The following is a 15538-nucleotide window of genomic DNA, read 5'->3' on the forward strand; positions in this document are numbered from 1 at the left end:
CCGGCTCATGCCCTCACCCCCCCGATGTCCGTGGTCCATTGGTTAGACCTATATGCTTGCATGTAAGTCCTTTGGTTGATCTTTCCCCCTTACCCCCACCCTCCCCTACCTTCCCTCCAAAGGCCCGACAGTCTAATCAATGCCTCTCCGTCTCTGGATCAGTCGTTGTTCATCAGTTTATCACTCACTCAATTCTTTAAGGTAGATTTTATTACCCCCATTTTATAAAAGAGGAAACTGAGGCTGAGAGGTTAGACCTCTTGCCCAGGTTATAGTGTAATTAGCACAGAGTCAGTACTACTGGACTCCTTCACCCATACCTTTGCGCTGCTTCATAAGCCAGGGATTACCACACCTTTTTCTGTTCAGCTGCTGCTGGGAACAGCCTATGCTTTTTCCCTGGTAAGGAGACCTTTGTCTGGTGTCCAAAGTTTTAGAGTGACCAAGGTCAGACGAAATCCTCTTGGCTACCCATGTCTCTACTAGAAAGAGCTCTGGATTAGAAATTCTGGCTTGGCCACTAAATTTGGCTCTCTGAAAGCTTGTACCTCTTAGAGCCACAGTTTTCTCAGCTATAATTGGCCTTCAAAATGGGATATGCAAGGAAGACAATACCTGCTACTTTTCTCATTTCTTTTTAATCTGTTAGTGTGTTTATAATGAATAATATGGTTTATATACATGATTTGGGTATGTTTGTTAGGTAGTTTACTGGTGGGATGTCTAACCATAGACCCCTGGTCTATGAAGTGTGAGGGGTTTGGACTACAGTGTGTTCCAGGGCCATATCCTATATAATAAAAGGGTAATATGCAAATCGACCAAACTGCGGAATGACCGGTCGCTATGACATGCACTGACCACCAAGGGGCAGACGCTCAATGCAGGAGCTGCCCCCTGGTGGTCAGTGTGCTCTCACAGGGGGAATGCCGCTCAGCCACAAGCCAGGCTGGCAAGCGTAGCGGCCTGCCTCTGCGGCAGCACTAAGGATGTCCAACTGCGGCATAGGCAGGGAGCGGGCCTAAGCCATCAGTCGGACATCCCTTGAGGACTCTAGGACTGTGAAAGGATGCAGGCCAAGCTGAGGGATGACACCCCCCCCCCCCCCCCCTCAGTGCACGAATGCCATGGACCAGGCCTCCAGTTCTGTCATAATTTACCAGAAAGGTTTCTTGTATTTGGGTTGAAAACTTGGCAATGTTAATTCTTTGACTACTGGTGACCTTGATATATGTGGTTATTTTTCCCTTTTTCAAGTCTTTTCCCCAGTTGTAGTCTCTACAGCCAGAGATGCTCTCTACTTCCCTACAGTGTTGTGGTGCTTGTGATTTCCAGACGTGTGTGCTGTCACTGGTGTCTGGAAGGAACCTGAAGGAGCTTGTGGAACTGGCAGAGTAGGCAGAATAGTTGTGGCCATTTTCACCTTGGCAGCCAGGTTCAGGGGCCCTATCTTGCTCTCTTTGCATTGAATCACAATTGGAGCAACTACAAAGCTCTGATTTCATCTTTCTGATCGTGGAAACCTAGGCAAAACTGTTCTTGGTCTTCTTTACCCTGAGATATCCTAGTCACTGTGTTCAACAACCTAGACCTAAGAGAGTTCTCTGGGAAGGCAAGGTATTTACCTCACCCCAAAGAAACTAAAGAACCCCAGGTACCACAGTAATCACTGCTCACTTCCTTTAGGCTAGCCCCCTGAGGTCTTTCCTCCCATCTGAGGAGGGTCTGCCCTTCTGCTCACCCGCCTTGCCTAGAGTTCCAGGCGCCTCATTAGGAGACGCACATACACAGTGTTCATACTTACCTTGCTATGAGTCCTTTTTCTTATCCTTTCATAAATACTGTCCCTCTCACCATCTTTGAAAGAGTTCCAGTTAGTTACCAAAGATGGTATAACAGCTGTCACAGTCCCCACTAATAAGAATCTGATAAAATTGATGGAATCAAGTCAGTTAGATGCAATACCAGTAAACACCATTTAATTTACTTTGGAGAAAGGAAAAATGCTTCCAGTTCACCTATGACATTCCACCAATTGTAAGATGCATCCTGATTTCAGATATTAAATGGAAAACATCTTAGAATCTATGAAAGTGGAAGTTTCCTTCTGTACCTAACTCTCAAGTAGGAGAGCAAACACTGGAGAGACTAGGAATGCCAGGCGGTAGCTGAGAGCTTTATAGAGTTAGCAAATATGGAAGCCAGCGGTAACTCCAAGATGTAGCAGCTGGCAGGGTCTGAACAATGAATATCTTCTAAAAAAATGCTCTTACCAGAATGTTGGAAGCAGTCCTAATTATGATTGTAGATGTTGAAAGGGTTAGTTGCCTGTTGCCTAAAGAGACTGAGGAATGAATAAATGTTTCAATTTTTTACATTCAATTAGATGAGTGCCTACTATGTGCAAAGAGCTGTGGTACATAAAATTAATGTAGTTTTAAAGTTTGTAGTTTTTTAAAAAATATATTTTTATTGATTTTATAGAGGAAGGGAGAGGGAGACAGAGAGAGACACATCAATGATAAGAGAGAATTATTGATTGGCTGCCTCTTGCATGCCCCACACTAAGGATCAAGCCTGCAACCTGGGCATGTGCCCTGAATGACTTCCTGGTTCATAGGTTGATTCTCAACCACTGAGCCACCCAGCCAGGCAAAGTTTGTAGTTTTCACATCCAATCCAGCCTCTAATAATTTTGTGACTAAATTGTTAATTCTGTCATTAAATAAACCAACTCAGTTGAGTGGTAGTTCTGGTAACATCAGTTCTTGCAGAAATATGAAAATCACCCAACTCCCAAATGTAAACATTTTTAAAAGCAACTGCATAAATCTTCCACATTATTCTTGAACTCTTAGCCAATGTATTTTTCTCAAACATGTGGATCTTCATCTACATAGATAATATATAGATGTTTCATAAGCTATCCCTAAGTTTAAGGAGCGTACCATTCTCTGTAGAAAAAGAAGTGATGTTACATAGTTTTTCTCCTTTGGCCAAAGGACCTAGTCTGTACATTATTTCTGTTTATGGGTTGGCCATTACCAAACAATAATTATAGATCTAATTATTGATTTAGAAGAATAGACTGTTGTGAAGAAGTAAACTATGGATCTGAGTGAGAGAAGTTAGCTCCTAGAGCATTTGCGATTTTTCAGGAATTCTCTGACTTTACCAACACGTGACAGTTTTGATACTTAAAATCCTTAGCTCACTTTTTCTCCCCAAGTGTGTAATACTTTTATATAATTGTGGTAGAAAATCTTATTCAGGTGGACTTTTAATCAGACTTTCTTTGCTTTTATTTTTAACTATCCTAAGTTATAAATATTTATTTTGTAGGTATCATAGCTGCAAATGTCTTTGTATTCTGTTTATGGAGAGTACCTTCTCTACAGCGGGGAATGATCAGATATTTCACATCCAATCCAGCCTCAAGTAAGTCTGACTTGTGTAATTTTATTTTGAGGTAGAGGTAATATGAAAGAAATATGCTTTATGTTAATTGAATGTTATAAAAAGGATGAGTTCTTATTAACAGTTATAAGGAAAATCAGAGGATAGCCTGTAAGCTCTTCAAGAACAGGGACCCCCACTTTCTTACTGCTATGTCCTGGGTACCCACAATGTGCCTTGCACATAATAGATATCTAAATGTTACTTAGTAACTTAAATTCATGATCACTACAAGTTTACTCTTGTACATTTTTAAGTATATTTTTATTGATTTCAGAGAGGAAGGAGAGGGAGAGAGAGATAGAAACATCAGTGATGAATGAGAATCACCATTGTTTACTTCTCTTTGAGAAGACTGTTATTTACTAATTCTTTCTTCTAACCAACTTTCACCATAATGACAAGTTACTTTCATTGAACTGAGAATTGTTACTGGTTGCTTAATAAGTAGAAAAGACCTAACCGGTTTGGCTCAGTGGAGGGAGCGTTGGCCTGCGGACTGAAGGGTCCCAGGTTCGATTCCAGTCAAGGCCATGTACCTTTGTTGCGGGCATATCCCCAGTAGGGGGTGTGCAAGAGGCAGCTGATTGATGTTTCTCTCTCATCGATGTTTCTAACTCTCTGTCCCTCTCCCTTCCTCTCTGTAAAAAAATCAATAAAATATATATTTTTTAAAAAAGGCTCTCCAGAGCCTTTTGAAAAAAAAAATAAGTAGAAAAGAGATTTAGCTCAGCCCGTGTGGCTCAGTGGTTGAGCATCATCTTACGAACCAGGTCATGATTCAATTCCAGGTCAAGGCCCGGGTTGTGGACTCGATCCCCAGTAGGGGCATGCAGGAGGCAGCCAATCTATCATTGATGTTTCTTTCTCTCCTATTTTAATTGATTTTCCGAGAGAGGAAGGGAGAGGGAGAAAGAGATACATCAATATGAGAGCAGAACATTGATCAGCTGCCTCCTTCACACCCCTTACCAGGGATTAAGCCCGCACCCTGGGCATGTGCCCTGACTGGGAATCAAACCAGTTACCTTTTGGTGAATGGGACGATGCTCGACCAACTGAATCACACCAGCCAGGGCAGTTTATTTAACCTTTTTGTTAATCCTCACCTGAGAATATTTTTCCATTGACTTTTTTAGAGATAGTGGAGGGGGTCAGGGGAAAGGAGAGAGAGAGAGAGAGAGAGAGAGAGAGAGAGAGAGAGAGAAAGAGAGAGAAAGAGAAACACATTGATGTGAGAGAAACACATCGATTGGTTGCCTCCCACGCGGCCCTGACCAGGGCTGGGGGTGATCAGAATCAAACCTGGGACCCTTCAGTCCTTGGGCTGACGCTCCATCCACTGAGCCAAACCGGCTAGCGCTTATTTAATCTTTTAACTGGCTCTGTTTTTGTTTCCCATGTTTGATTTCACAATAATAATGAAAAAATCTAAAATAGACTATTTTTACTAGTGGTATGTTTCACGATTACCAGTCTGTGTTTTTCTTCTCTTCTAGAGGTCCTTTGTTCTCCAATGTTGCTGTCCACATTCAGTCATTTCTCCTTGTTTCACATGGCGGCAAATATGTATGTGTTGTGGAGCTTCTCCTCCAGCATCGTGAACATCCTGGGCCAGGAGCAGTTCATGGCAGTGTACTTATCTGCAGGTAACAAGCTTTATTCCTGGGCTTTTCAGAGTGCACTCACTCACCCATCTGGAGAAGGGACAACGGAAATGAGTAGATCCATGTTCTATGCACAGGAAGTGCTCAGTGTGCATTTGTGTCTCAGGTTGTACGCACAGAAGACGACCACAGACTGGTGGGGCTGTTGCTTCACTTTTGCAGATTTTCTCTTACTGTGAATTATTTAGCTATTGTTTAGTTTTAAATTAGTCAGTTAAACAGTAGTTAAAGTTTCGTGTTGAACTTAAACATGTCCTTTTTATGTCACTAGGTCTTGGTTTATTTTATTTAAAAAATATTTTTATTGATTTCAGAGAGGAAAAGAGAGAGAGAAACATCAATGATGGGAGAGAACCATTGATTGGCTGCCTCCTGCATGCCCCACACTGGGGATCGAGCCCACAACCCAAGCATGTGACCTGACTGGGACCTCCTGGTTCATAGGTTGATGCTCAACCACTGAGCTACTCCGACTGGGCTTGGTCTCTTTATTTTACAGATAAATAATTCCCAGACTTCCCGGCTGTCGCAGTCATCTGAATCTTTATTCAGTAACCTTAAGCGCATTTCCCACAGTGTGTTCAGCTTCCAGACGCTTTTTCCAGAGCTGTCCTGTAAGATTGTCAGGAATGAGTTTATTCTTGCAAGCGTACGTGTTAGCAGGGACCCACTTTGGTTGTGGTCCAGGAGGTAGCATCATTTCCTTATTTCAGCCAGGAAGTGGTAGTGCAGGATTCCAGGTTCCTGATGTTGCTAACTTGAATTGATTCGTTAAATTTTGTTTATCTCTCTTTGTAAAATGTACTTAATTAAAGCCATAAAGTATAAAAATTCATCTTTTAAATCCCTTCATTTAAAGCAGGATATCTGGTAGTTATTCTGTAGTGAGCTTAGAGATGGAAGACCTAGGTTTAGATACTTTTTCTGCCACCAGCTGTGTGATGTTACAGAAAAGACTATATACCTCTCCGAGGATAATGATATGTAGAAAGATTAAATAGAAGCATCTACCACAAGGCCCAGAATGAGTACTTAATTAGTATTATCAAATACTCGTGTTCATCTAGTCCCTCAGAACTAGAAGCTGAGTGGTTTCTCTGGGTAAGATAAGGGTGTAGTTTTCCCCCAAGCATTAGTTGTATTGTAGGTCAAAGAGTCTTTTAAGTGCCATTAATACCTGCTCTGTAGGAAGTTGTTTTTATAAATGAGCCACACTCAGCTCAGGTGATGTTGGAGGCAAAGGCATCTGTAAAGGACCATCTATCTAAGTCTGCAGCAGAATCAGTGGGTGAGCTGGGTAAATAGGACTCCCCGGTCCCACTGCAGGGTTCTGATTTAGTGTTTGGAATGCAGCCCAGAGGATTCCCAGACAGTTGGTGAGTTTGGAATTAGTCTCTTTTCTTCACGATACAGATGAGGAGAAAGGTAACTGAGAGGTCAAGTAAATGACTCTGTTACTCAGAAAGTTGTGCTGTCGGTCTGGCTTTTCTTTCCCTGTAAAATACCTGGAGTGAGACATGCCTGCACCTCCTATGACCCAGCTGGGTCCCCGCACTGTTCGTCTCTGTGCGTGGAGATCAGAAATGGGAACCATTGTGATACCTCACTGAAATGACTGAAATGTGCTTATTTCTCAGGTGTTATTTCCAATTTTGTCAGTTATGTGTGTAAAGTTGCTACAGGAAGATATGGACCATCACTTGGAGCAGTAAGTATTTCTAACTTAAAATATTTTAATTTTAGAGATAAAATTAAAAGTTTACAGAAGTTTTTAACTTCATTTTGAAATAATTTTAGAGTTACAAAAAGTGGCAAAATTAGTACAGAGTTCCTATATGCCCTTCACCCTACTGTTAACTACAGAAGGACCACACAGTTATCAAAGCCAGGAAATTAGCATTGAAACAGTTATTTCTATTAACTGTTAACTAATCTATATCTAATTTAGAATTTATACATTTCTAAAGCCTTGTAAATTTGAGGCTATAAATTTTAACTATTGGTCATTTATATATGCTTACTGGAATAGAGTACATATCAAGAGTAGCCAACAAGATAGGAAATCAACCTAGGTGGCCATCAGGAGATGAATGAATAAAGATGTAGCATATACACACACACACAATGGAGTATTAACCATGAGAAACAATGAAATCTTGCCATTTACAGCAACATGGATGGACCTAGAGCAGCGGTTCTCAACCTGTGGGTCGCGACCCCTTTGGGGGTCGAACGACCCTTTCACAGGGGTCGCCTAAGACCATCGGAAAACACATATATAATTACATATTGTTTTTGTGATTAATCACTATGCTTTCATTATGTTCAATTTGTAACAATGAAAACACATCCTGCATATCAGATATTTACATTACGATTCATAACAGTAGCAACATTACAGTTATGAAGTAGCAACGAAAATAATTTTATGGTTGGGGGTCACCACAACATGAGGAACTGTATTAAAGGGTCGCGGCATTAGGAAGGTTGAGAACCACAGGCCTAGAGAGTATTATGCTCAGTGAAGTAAATTGGCTGCAGCAGTTTACATTCCCATCAGCAGTGCACAAGGGTTCCCTTTTCTCCACATTCTTGCCAACACCTGTTATTTCGTGTCCTTTCTATGAAAGGCATTCTAACAGATGTGAGGTGATACCTGATTTTGGTTTTGATGATTTGTGATGTTGAGCACCTTTTCGTGTACCTGTTGGTCATTTGTATGTCTTTGGGAAAATGTCTGTTCAGATTCTTTGCCCATTTTTTAACCCCTTTGCCCAATATTTCGTACAGTAGTAACTGAATGCTTTTTTTTTAATCTTCACCCGAGGATATGTTTTATTTTTTAAAAAATATATTTTTATTGATTTCAGAGAGGAAGGGAGAGGGAGAGAGAGAGATAGAAACATCAGTGATGAGAGAATCACTGATTGGCTGCCTCCTGCATGCAACCCAGGCATGTGCCCTTGACTGGAATTGAACCTGGAACCCTTCAGTCCGTAGGCCAATGCTCCATCCACGGAGCCAAACCGGCTAAGGCTATTTTATTGATTTTTTTTTTAGGGGGCGGGGGAGGTGGGAGGGAGGGGGAAGAGAAAGAGAGAGAGAACGGAAACATCAGTGTGAGAGAGAAACATCAGTTAGTTGTCTCCCACTCACCCTGACCCTGCTTGAACCCGCAACCTTTTGGTATACTAAGCCACCTGGCCAGGGCAGTAACTGAAACTTTTAAGCTTTGTGCTCACCTAGAAACTTGTGGTTTGTTAGTTTTCTGGAAAAGTACTTCTGCTTTAGATGTTGAGGTCACTAAGCAGTGGCCTGCTGAGCGTTCACCAGTGTGTCCATTTGCAGTCAGGCGCCATCATGACGGTCCTGGCAGCTGTCTGCACTAAGATCCCAGACGGGAGGCTCGCCATTATCTTTCTCCCAATGTTCACGTTCACCGCAGGGACTGTGAGTATTTTCATGAAGTGAGGTGTGGGGATGGTGGTGGTGTTTTTATATTGACTGAATTCTTGCCCTTAAATTAGAAATGTCAGTGCTGAAGGAAGCAAAGTTGTACCAGTTATGTTCTTTTTTTGCTGGCTTGCAGGCCCTAAAAGCCATTATTGCCATGGATACAGCTGGAATGATCCTGGGATGGAAATTTTTTGATCATGCAGCACATCTTGGGGGAGCTCTCTTTGGAATGTAAGTTTTGAGTGTAATTGATTGCTACATGGCTTTTTCAGGTCATTTTCCTCTTAAAGAAGACAGAGTAAGGCGGGGGCAGGTCGGGTTGGGAGGGCGAGGAATCCTCAACATGGTTTGCTTTGGCCTTACCCAGTTTCACATGTGAGGTGGGACATGAGAATATCAGCCCTGCCCCTGCCTCAGTCACTTGTAGAGAGAGACCGGCTGTGCCTTTACCCTAACCTTAACCTCAGGCCTCCCCACTCCTCACCTGTCATGATTCCCAGCCTCTTTTGGAGACTGTTCCCCAGCCCCCAGTCTGGGCTATCATCTCCTTTCCCCACTCTCAGGCCTCCTCTCCCCTGCCCAGACCCCACCCTGACCTCCATCTCACGGGTGCTAGGCAGACACCGAGTGGGCAGAGCTGTGCTTTGCCTGCAGTGAGCATGTGCGTGTGTGCACACTGCGTGACAGGCCAGTGGTGACCACTTCTGAGCATCTGTTACATGGCAGGCACTGAGCTACTACCTCACGTTATACTATCATCACCTCTGTGAATGAGCTCAGTTGCTACAGGAAGATTTGGACCATCACTTGGAGCAGTATTTTCATGAAGTGAGGTGTGGGGACAGTGGTGGTATTTTTTTTTTTAAGAGAGAGGAAGGGAGAGAGAGAGAGAGAGAGTTAGAAACATCGATGAGAGAGAAACATCGATCAGCTGCCTCCTGCACAACTCCTACTGGGGATGTGCCTGCAACAAAGATACATGCCCTTGACCAGAATCAAACCTGGGACTCTTCAGTCTGCAGGCCGACGCTCTATCCACTGAGCCAAACCGGTCAGGGCAGTGGTGGTATTTTTATATTGACTGAATTCTTGCCCTTAAATTAGAAATGTCAAACTGCTCTTAGGTAGCCTAGCAGAACTCAGTTCCAGAGCCCTTCCCGCCGTGTCATACTTGAGTATAATTGCATTGTGGTCACAAGGTCCTTCACGTGTGCTTCAGACAGTGGACGTTCTGTATATAGCGTCTTTGTCACAGAACTTCCCCAGGACTCCTGGAGCCCTCTGACCAGGAGAGTCCCTTTAGCAGAGTTATCGTCCATCTGATGTGCTGGATCCCCTGATGGCCTATCTTTTCTTGTATAAATGTTGCCTTTTGCCTTTACTTGGTTTTTACTTTGTTTCATGACAATGGGAAAACTGAAGTTTTTAAATTTTTTTTAGAAAAGAAGAATATTCTCAGTGGAGCAGTTTTGCCCAGTAGGCGGTAGAATTAAATGCCATTATGCCACTTTTAATTTTTAGTGATGATTAAAGAATAGCATATGTGAGTTCTAGCTTTAACATCAGCACATTATAAATAGTAGACACTGACCTGATATTACAGCATGAGAAACGAAGACTTATGAAAAAGCTTTCTATTTTATGAACTCTAAATTTATCTGAATCCTTCCATGTGTACTTAAAGGATCTTATCCCCAGCAGGTTTTATTCTTCTGAACTATAATTAGGTGACTTTTTTCCATTCTTAAAATAATTGGATCAAATACATTTTAAGTCCAGGATCTGAAAGGCAGAGGAATCCATTTTCTTTGCTGTTTCTAATTTCAACTTCTTGTATTTACTCTGTCTCATCATATCCAGAACATCTTCAGATATAGAAGTCCTTGCTAATAGTAAAGGTTCCATTAGCATCCTCCTGCACATTTCCTTGACTTTATGTCCCTCACCAAATTTTATGTTCTTCACCTTGTGCTGCTGCAATAATAATAGCTGACAGAGTGAATATATGCGGTTGCCTAAGCTAAGGACTGATGTGTGTAATACTCTTAAAATCCTGTGAGGTATTCCTTTTTACCTTAAAGAAGGGCACTTGTTCAAGGTCACAAAGTCATTGCAGAGCTAGAGTTTCAGATTGCACACCAGACTGAGGCTGTAAAAAAAAAAAAAAAAAGACACCCAGAAATTGGTTGTTTTGTAGTGTTTTCCTAATTTAAATTTAGCGAAATAACCAATTTACATTTGAACTTACATTATAATCAGAAAGGTGTACCGGTAGGATTAACATATTTGACTCTGCTTGAAATAAGTAGGTTAAAAATGTTTGGGAAGCCGAAACCGGTTTGGCTCAGTGGATAGAGCGTCGGCCTGCGGACTGAAAGGTCCCAGGTTCGATTCCGGTCAAGGGCATGTACCTGGGTTGCGGGCACATCCCCAGTGGGAGATGTGCAGGAGGCAGCTGATCGATGTTTCTCTCTCATCGATGTTTCTAACTCTCTCTCTCTCCCTTCCCTCTCTGTAAAAAATCAGTAAAATATATTAAAAAAAAAATGGGAAGAACACGGTATTAATGGAGAGTTTCTGACAAATGAGTCATTTCTTGCAAGAGTTTTACAATTGCATTTGAATCTTAAAGTGATACTTTTTTTCTTGTTCTAAGTTTACCACAGAATTTGACTCTAAACCCAAAATAATTCTTGTTACATGACTATTAATTTGCATGCTTTTTAAAATATTTTTAATTGATTTTTGTAGTGTGAGAGGAAGGGAGAGGGAGAGAGAAAATATTGATGTGAGAGCAAAAAATCAATTGGCTGCCTTCTGCATGCCCCCTACTGGGGATTGAGCCCACAAGCAGGGCATGGCAGCTTCTCAGTATGCCGGGTGACACCCTACCAACTGAGCCACATTGGCCCAGGGCTGCATGTTTTTATAAATTTCTTTCTGTGAGTTTACTCGTTTTCTTAATTTTTCAAAATTGTAATGGTGACTTTTTATGATCAGATTTTAATTATTTTTATTGAATATTAAAATTTAGATACAAAGTCAACCACTTATAATAAAAAAAATACTCAGAACATTTAAAATGTTAAAACCTTAAACTTCTATTCTGATACACATGTAAAACAAATAGTGCATTTTTTTCAGTCAGGTGTCTGAGAGATGCAAAAATCAACAAAATCTGGTCTTTCCCTCAGGGGACAAGAAATCTGGGGAAACCAGGACAAAAATAAAGGTTTCAGTAATAAACAATTTCATTAACAGCCATTTCAAATCAATCCCACCTCCTCCAGGAACCCTCCCAGCCTCCCCCAGCCCAGGAGAGGTAGATGCCCCTGGTCTTGCAGTACCTGGACCTGTCAGCTTCTCAAAAGCAGGCCCTTCTCATTGGTCCCTCAGTCTGTGCTCCTAGGTGGGCAGTGGTTAGAGCATAGGTTTCAGAGTCAGGTTTGGGTTCTGGTCTCAGTTCTGGTGATTCCTAGTTGTGCAACTTGAGCTAGTTAAGTCACTAAACCTGTTAGTGTTTCATCTTCTTTAGCTCAGGCTGCTTTTAGGTAGTTTTTTAACAGGAGAATGGGGATTAGAACTGTACTTTAAAAGATGGGTAGAATTTGGATCAGCAAACAACCCTTTGCTTAGCCAGGTGGAAAATGACGAGAAACATTTAAACTAGCCGTCACTAGTAAGTCAGCTCTACTTCTGAATTTTCTTACCAGGATTAGAATTGGTCTGACCTGGTGGTGAGTCCTTGATGGGCCACTTAGAACCTGTTAGCACCTTGGGCAGATTACCTTCTCTCAGACTTGGCCTCCTCGTGTCTGTAACAGGAGACGTGATGCTTAACTTGCAGGGCTGTGGTGAATCCAGAGTAGTGTGTGTGAAGTACTTACACTTCTCAGTTCAGCCACATGTGGTCCCACCCTACTTCGACCCTTTACATACTCCAAATATTAAAGGTAAATCATGGATATATATCACATAAATTAATCAGCTACTTTAATAAGCTAGATAGTAAATGACGGCGGCATTAATTTTTTAAATGTCATCATGGTGCTTAGCATGTGTATGTCATACTGTTTGAATGTGGGCCTGCTTTGTTTTTCCTTTTCCCAGATGGTATATTACTTACGGTCATGAACTCATTTGGAAGAACAGGGAGCCTCTAGTGAAAATTTGGCATGAAATGAGGACTAATGGCCCCAAAAAAGGAGGTGGCTCTAAGTAAAACGGGTTGGACGACCCTGGTGCGTCTGGTCCTTGCTGCCTGGAAGCCCCAGGAACGCATCGGCCCTGGAGTGACCACGTCTTTGCTCCTGGAAGACACCAGCTTCTGCTTTCCCAGAATTTTAAACTGTGTCCTCAGTACATGTCTTACTAGAAAGTGAACTCTGACAATGTTGTGACATAAAGGTTTATACTCTAGTTTGTAAACAGGGTGTGTCTCTTCTGAAGAGCAGCCGTGTTGCCCTGGAATCCTGTTGTGTCTGATGGAGGTTGAGCTGTGAACCCAGCAGGGTGCACAGGGAAGACCTATGGACATTTGGAGGGGGTCTAGAATGGCTCCCAGGTGTCTGCACATTGGCCTTCTCACACCTCTGCTAGGCATTTACCCTTACCCACCTGCCCCTTTGCTGGGTTGACTAATAGGTAAAAGTTAAGAGTATCTTCTCTCTGACATGGTCTGAAACAACAGCTGCATTATTTTATAAAGTTTCCCAAGAGGGTTAATGTTTCCTGGCAGTTAGTGGCATACACAAAAAGCTATTTTTAGGCTTTTGCTTTCTTGGTTAACATTGAAACTTAATGAGACTTAAAGGAAGTATCTTGGATAAATTCAGACTAGAGCCTGAGCCTAATTGCATCTTACATTTGAAAAGGTACATTCTTTGAATTTAAGCATTTTACTGAAATACCAGACAATGGTCATCATAGTAGCTTCACTTTTGTGGAACTAACTTGCCCTCGTGATTGAGAGTTATTTCTAGGGAATGCAATTTGAGAATTTAAGTTTTTCTTGAGTAGATTTACAGAGGAGTTTTTAAAAATATATTTTTATTGATTTCAGAGAGGAAGGGAAAGAGAGAGAGAGAGAAACATCAATGATGAGAATCCATCGGCTGCTTCCTGCAAGCCCCCCATTGGGGATTGAGCCTGCAACCTGGGCACGTGCCTTGACTGGGAATCAAACCGTGACCTCCTGGTTCATAGGTCGATGCTCAACTATTGACCACACCAGCTGGGCAGGACTAACTATTTCAGTCACCAAATCTAGGTGGCTAATTCCTGGTCCATGGAGGTCACACAAAGGCATCTGCTCCACTGGTGTTCACAGTGTGCTCCTCTCCTGGAGCCTCCTACGCCATAGCCTGGCCAGGGGAGCCCTATGTCCCTTTGCTGTGACTCCAAGCTAAGACAGGCAGTGGTTTGGAAGAGGAACCCTACTGTGAGGGCTGGGCTGTACTGCACTTCTCTCTGAGGTGCAACACCTTGGATACCAGTCAAGAATGTGCTTGGAATGCAGCTCTGGGTAACCAGTGCTGTTTCATTAGTGTTATTGGTGTAATCGCTCTGCAGTGTGCACCGAGGCCAGGTGTCAAAAATTCAGGAGACCTTTGCCCTAGCCAATTTGGCTCAGTGGGTAGAGCGTCGGCCTGCGGACCAAAGGGTTCTGGGTTCAATTCCCGCTCAGGGCACATGCCTGGGTTGCGGGCTCGGTCCAATGTGCAGGAGGCAGCCAATCAATGATTCACTCTCAAAATTGATGTTTCTATCTCTTCCTCTCCTTTCCTCTCTGAAATAAATAAAAATATATTTTAAATATACTTAGGAAACCTTTGATTGTGGCCAGGGGCTTGTTTCTGATGCTTGCATGCAGTAGACTGACCTTTAGCCTGGAGGAGTACCCAAATTTAGCTTTGCAATAAAACAAGAATATAGGCCCAGGAGGGAAGGGAATTTATAGTGATTATAATGATCATTTACAGTCATCATTACAGGGTTAGCTTCTGACTGTACACGTTGTGGCTGTCTGTCCATGTTACTAGATCTTGCACTATGTTTGTAGCATAGTGGCCAAAGATGTGTGGCAGTTTTATAAACGAAAAGCCTTCCACCATGCTTTCAAGTTAGAACGTGGGAAAGGTCCGCTGAGGGCAAATGCCAATTCCCAGTGAAAAGTGGGTTGGTTGTCACACATGGAGCATTAAGGCAAATACTGGTGACTCACAGCTGATTGATGCGTTTTCTCTGGGAAGCATGGCCCCAAGTTTTCCCTGTGTCCCTCTCATCGCTGCGCCTCCCCTGCGTGACTGCGAGTCCCTGAGGCGCAGCCCGGCCCGAATGCGGCAGCCTCGCCACGGCCACGCGGTCCCCAAGACAAACCCGCGCTGAGGCGGCTGCCCCGGGTGCTGGCTGAGGGCGATCCACAAAGCCAGGCCTGATTTATAAGGTAACATTTAGGGAACTTGGACTAAATTAGGGAACATTCTAAAAGTTGGACCTTGGTCAATGCCTCCAGGCAGTTTCGTACCCCACCCCCTGATCCCCGCATCGGCGCCCTTCCGGTCGCGCGGTCTTCCCTGGCTCGCTCCGCTCCAGCTGTGCACACCGGGTCCCAGCCGCACCTCCCGGCCCTCCCCACTCGCCTACGCCACCCCCGGCCAAGCTGCGGCGCTGCGGCGGCGCGGGGGAGGGCCCGCAAGGGCGGGGGACGCCGGGGCGGGGGCGGCGCTGCCCGAGCCGGGGGGAGCCGGGCCGCCGGGCGGCCGCGGGGCGCAAGGGCGTGCCCCTGCATCAGCCCGCCTTTTGCTGCCTGGGGGGGGGGTGGAAACAGCTGGACCGGTTCGGAAGTGGCGGTTCCGCTGACCCTGCACAAATTCTTCGAACCTTGAAAGCAAGAAGCCGGCCCGGGCGGCGCCCCTCGGGAAGGGCGCGTCCCCGAAGGCGCCCGGGAACCCGGGCGG

General features: G+C 43.6%; 1 protein-coding gene across 2 annotated transcripts in view; it reads left to right on the forward strand.

Moving 5' to 3' along the window:
- PARL (presenilin associated rhomboid like) overlaps positions 1-13007 on the forward strand; it is a 24415-nt gene extending 11408 nt beyond the window's left edge. Inside the window, exons 5-10 of one of the 2 annotated variants that reach the window (XM_006084863.3) lie at positions 3343-3438; positions 4956-5105; positions 6761-6831; positions 8472-8573; positions 8713-8810; positions 12690-13007. In XM_006084863.3, the coding sequence (XP_006084925.2) occupies positions 3343-3438; positions 4956-5105; positions 6761-6831; positions 8472-8573; positions 8713-8810; positions 12690-12801 (629 nt within the window). In that variant the 3' untranslated portion in view covers positions 12802-13007. The remainder of the gene's footprint in view (positions 1-3342; positions 3439-4955; positions 5106-6760; positions 6832-8471; positions 8574-8712; positions 8811-12689) is intronic. The other variant, XM_014452297.2, reaches the window with a different exon arrangement.
- Positions 13008-15538: the final 2531 nt, after the last annotated feature.

This window comes from Myotis lucifugus, unplaced genomic scaffold, assembly GCF_000147115.1.
Source record: "Myotis lucifugus unplaced genomic scaffold, Myoluc2.0 scaffold_14, whole genome shotgun sequence".
NCBI classification, from domain to species: Eukaryota; Metazoa; Chordata; class Mammalia; order Chiroptera; family Vespertilionidae; genus Myotis; species Myotis lucifugus.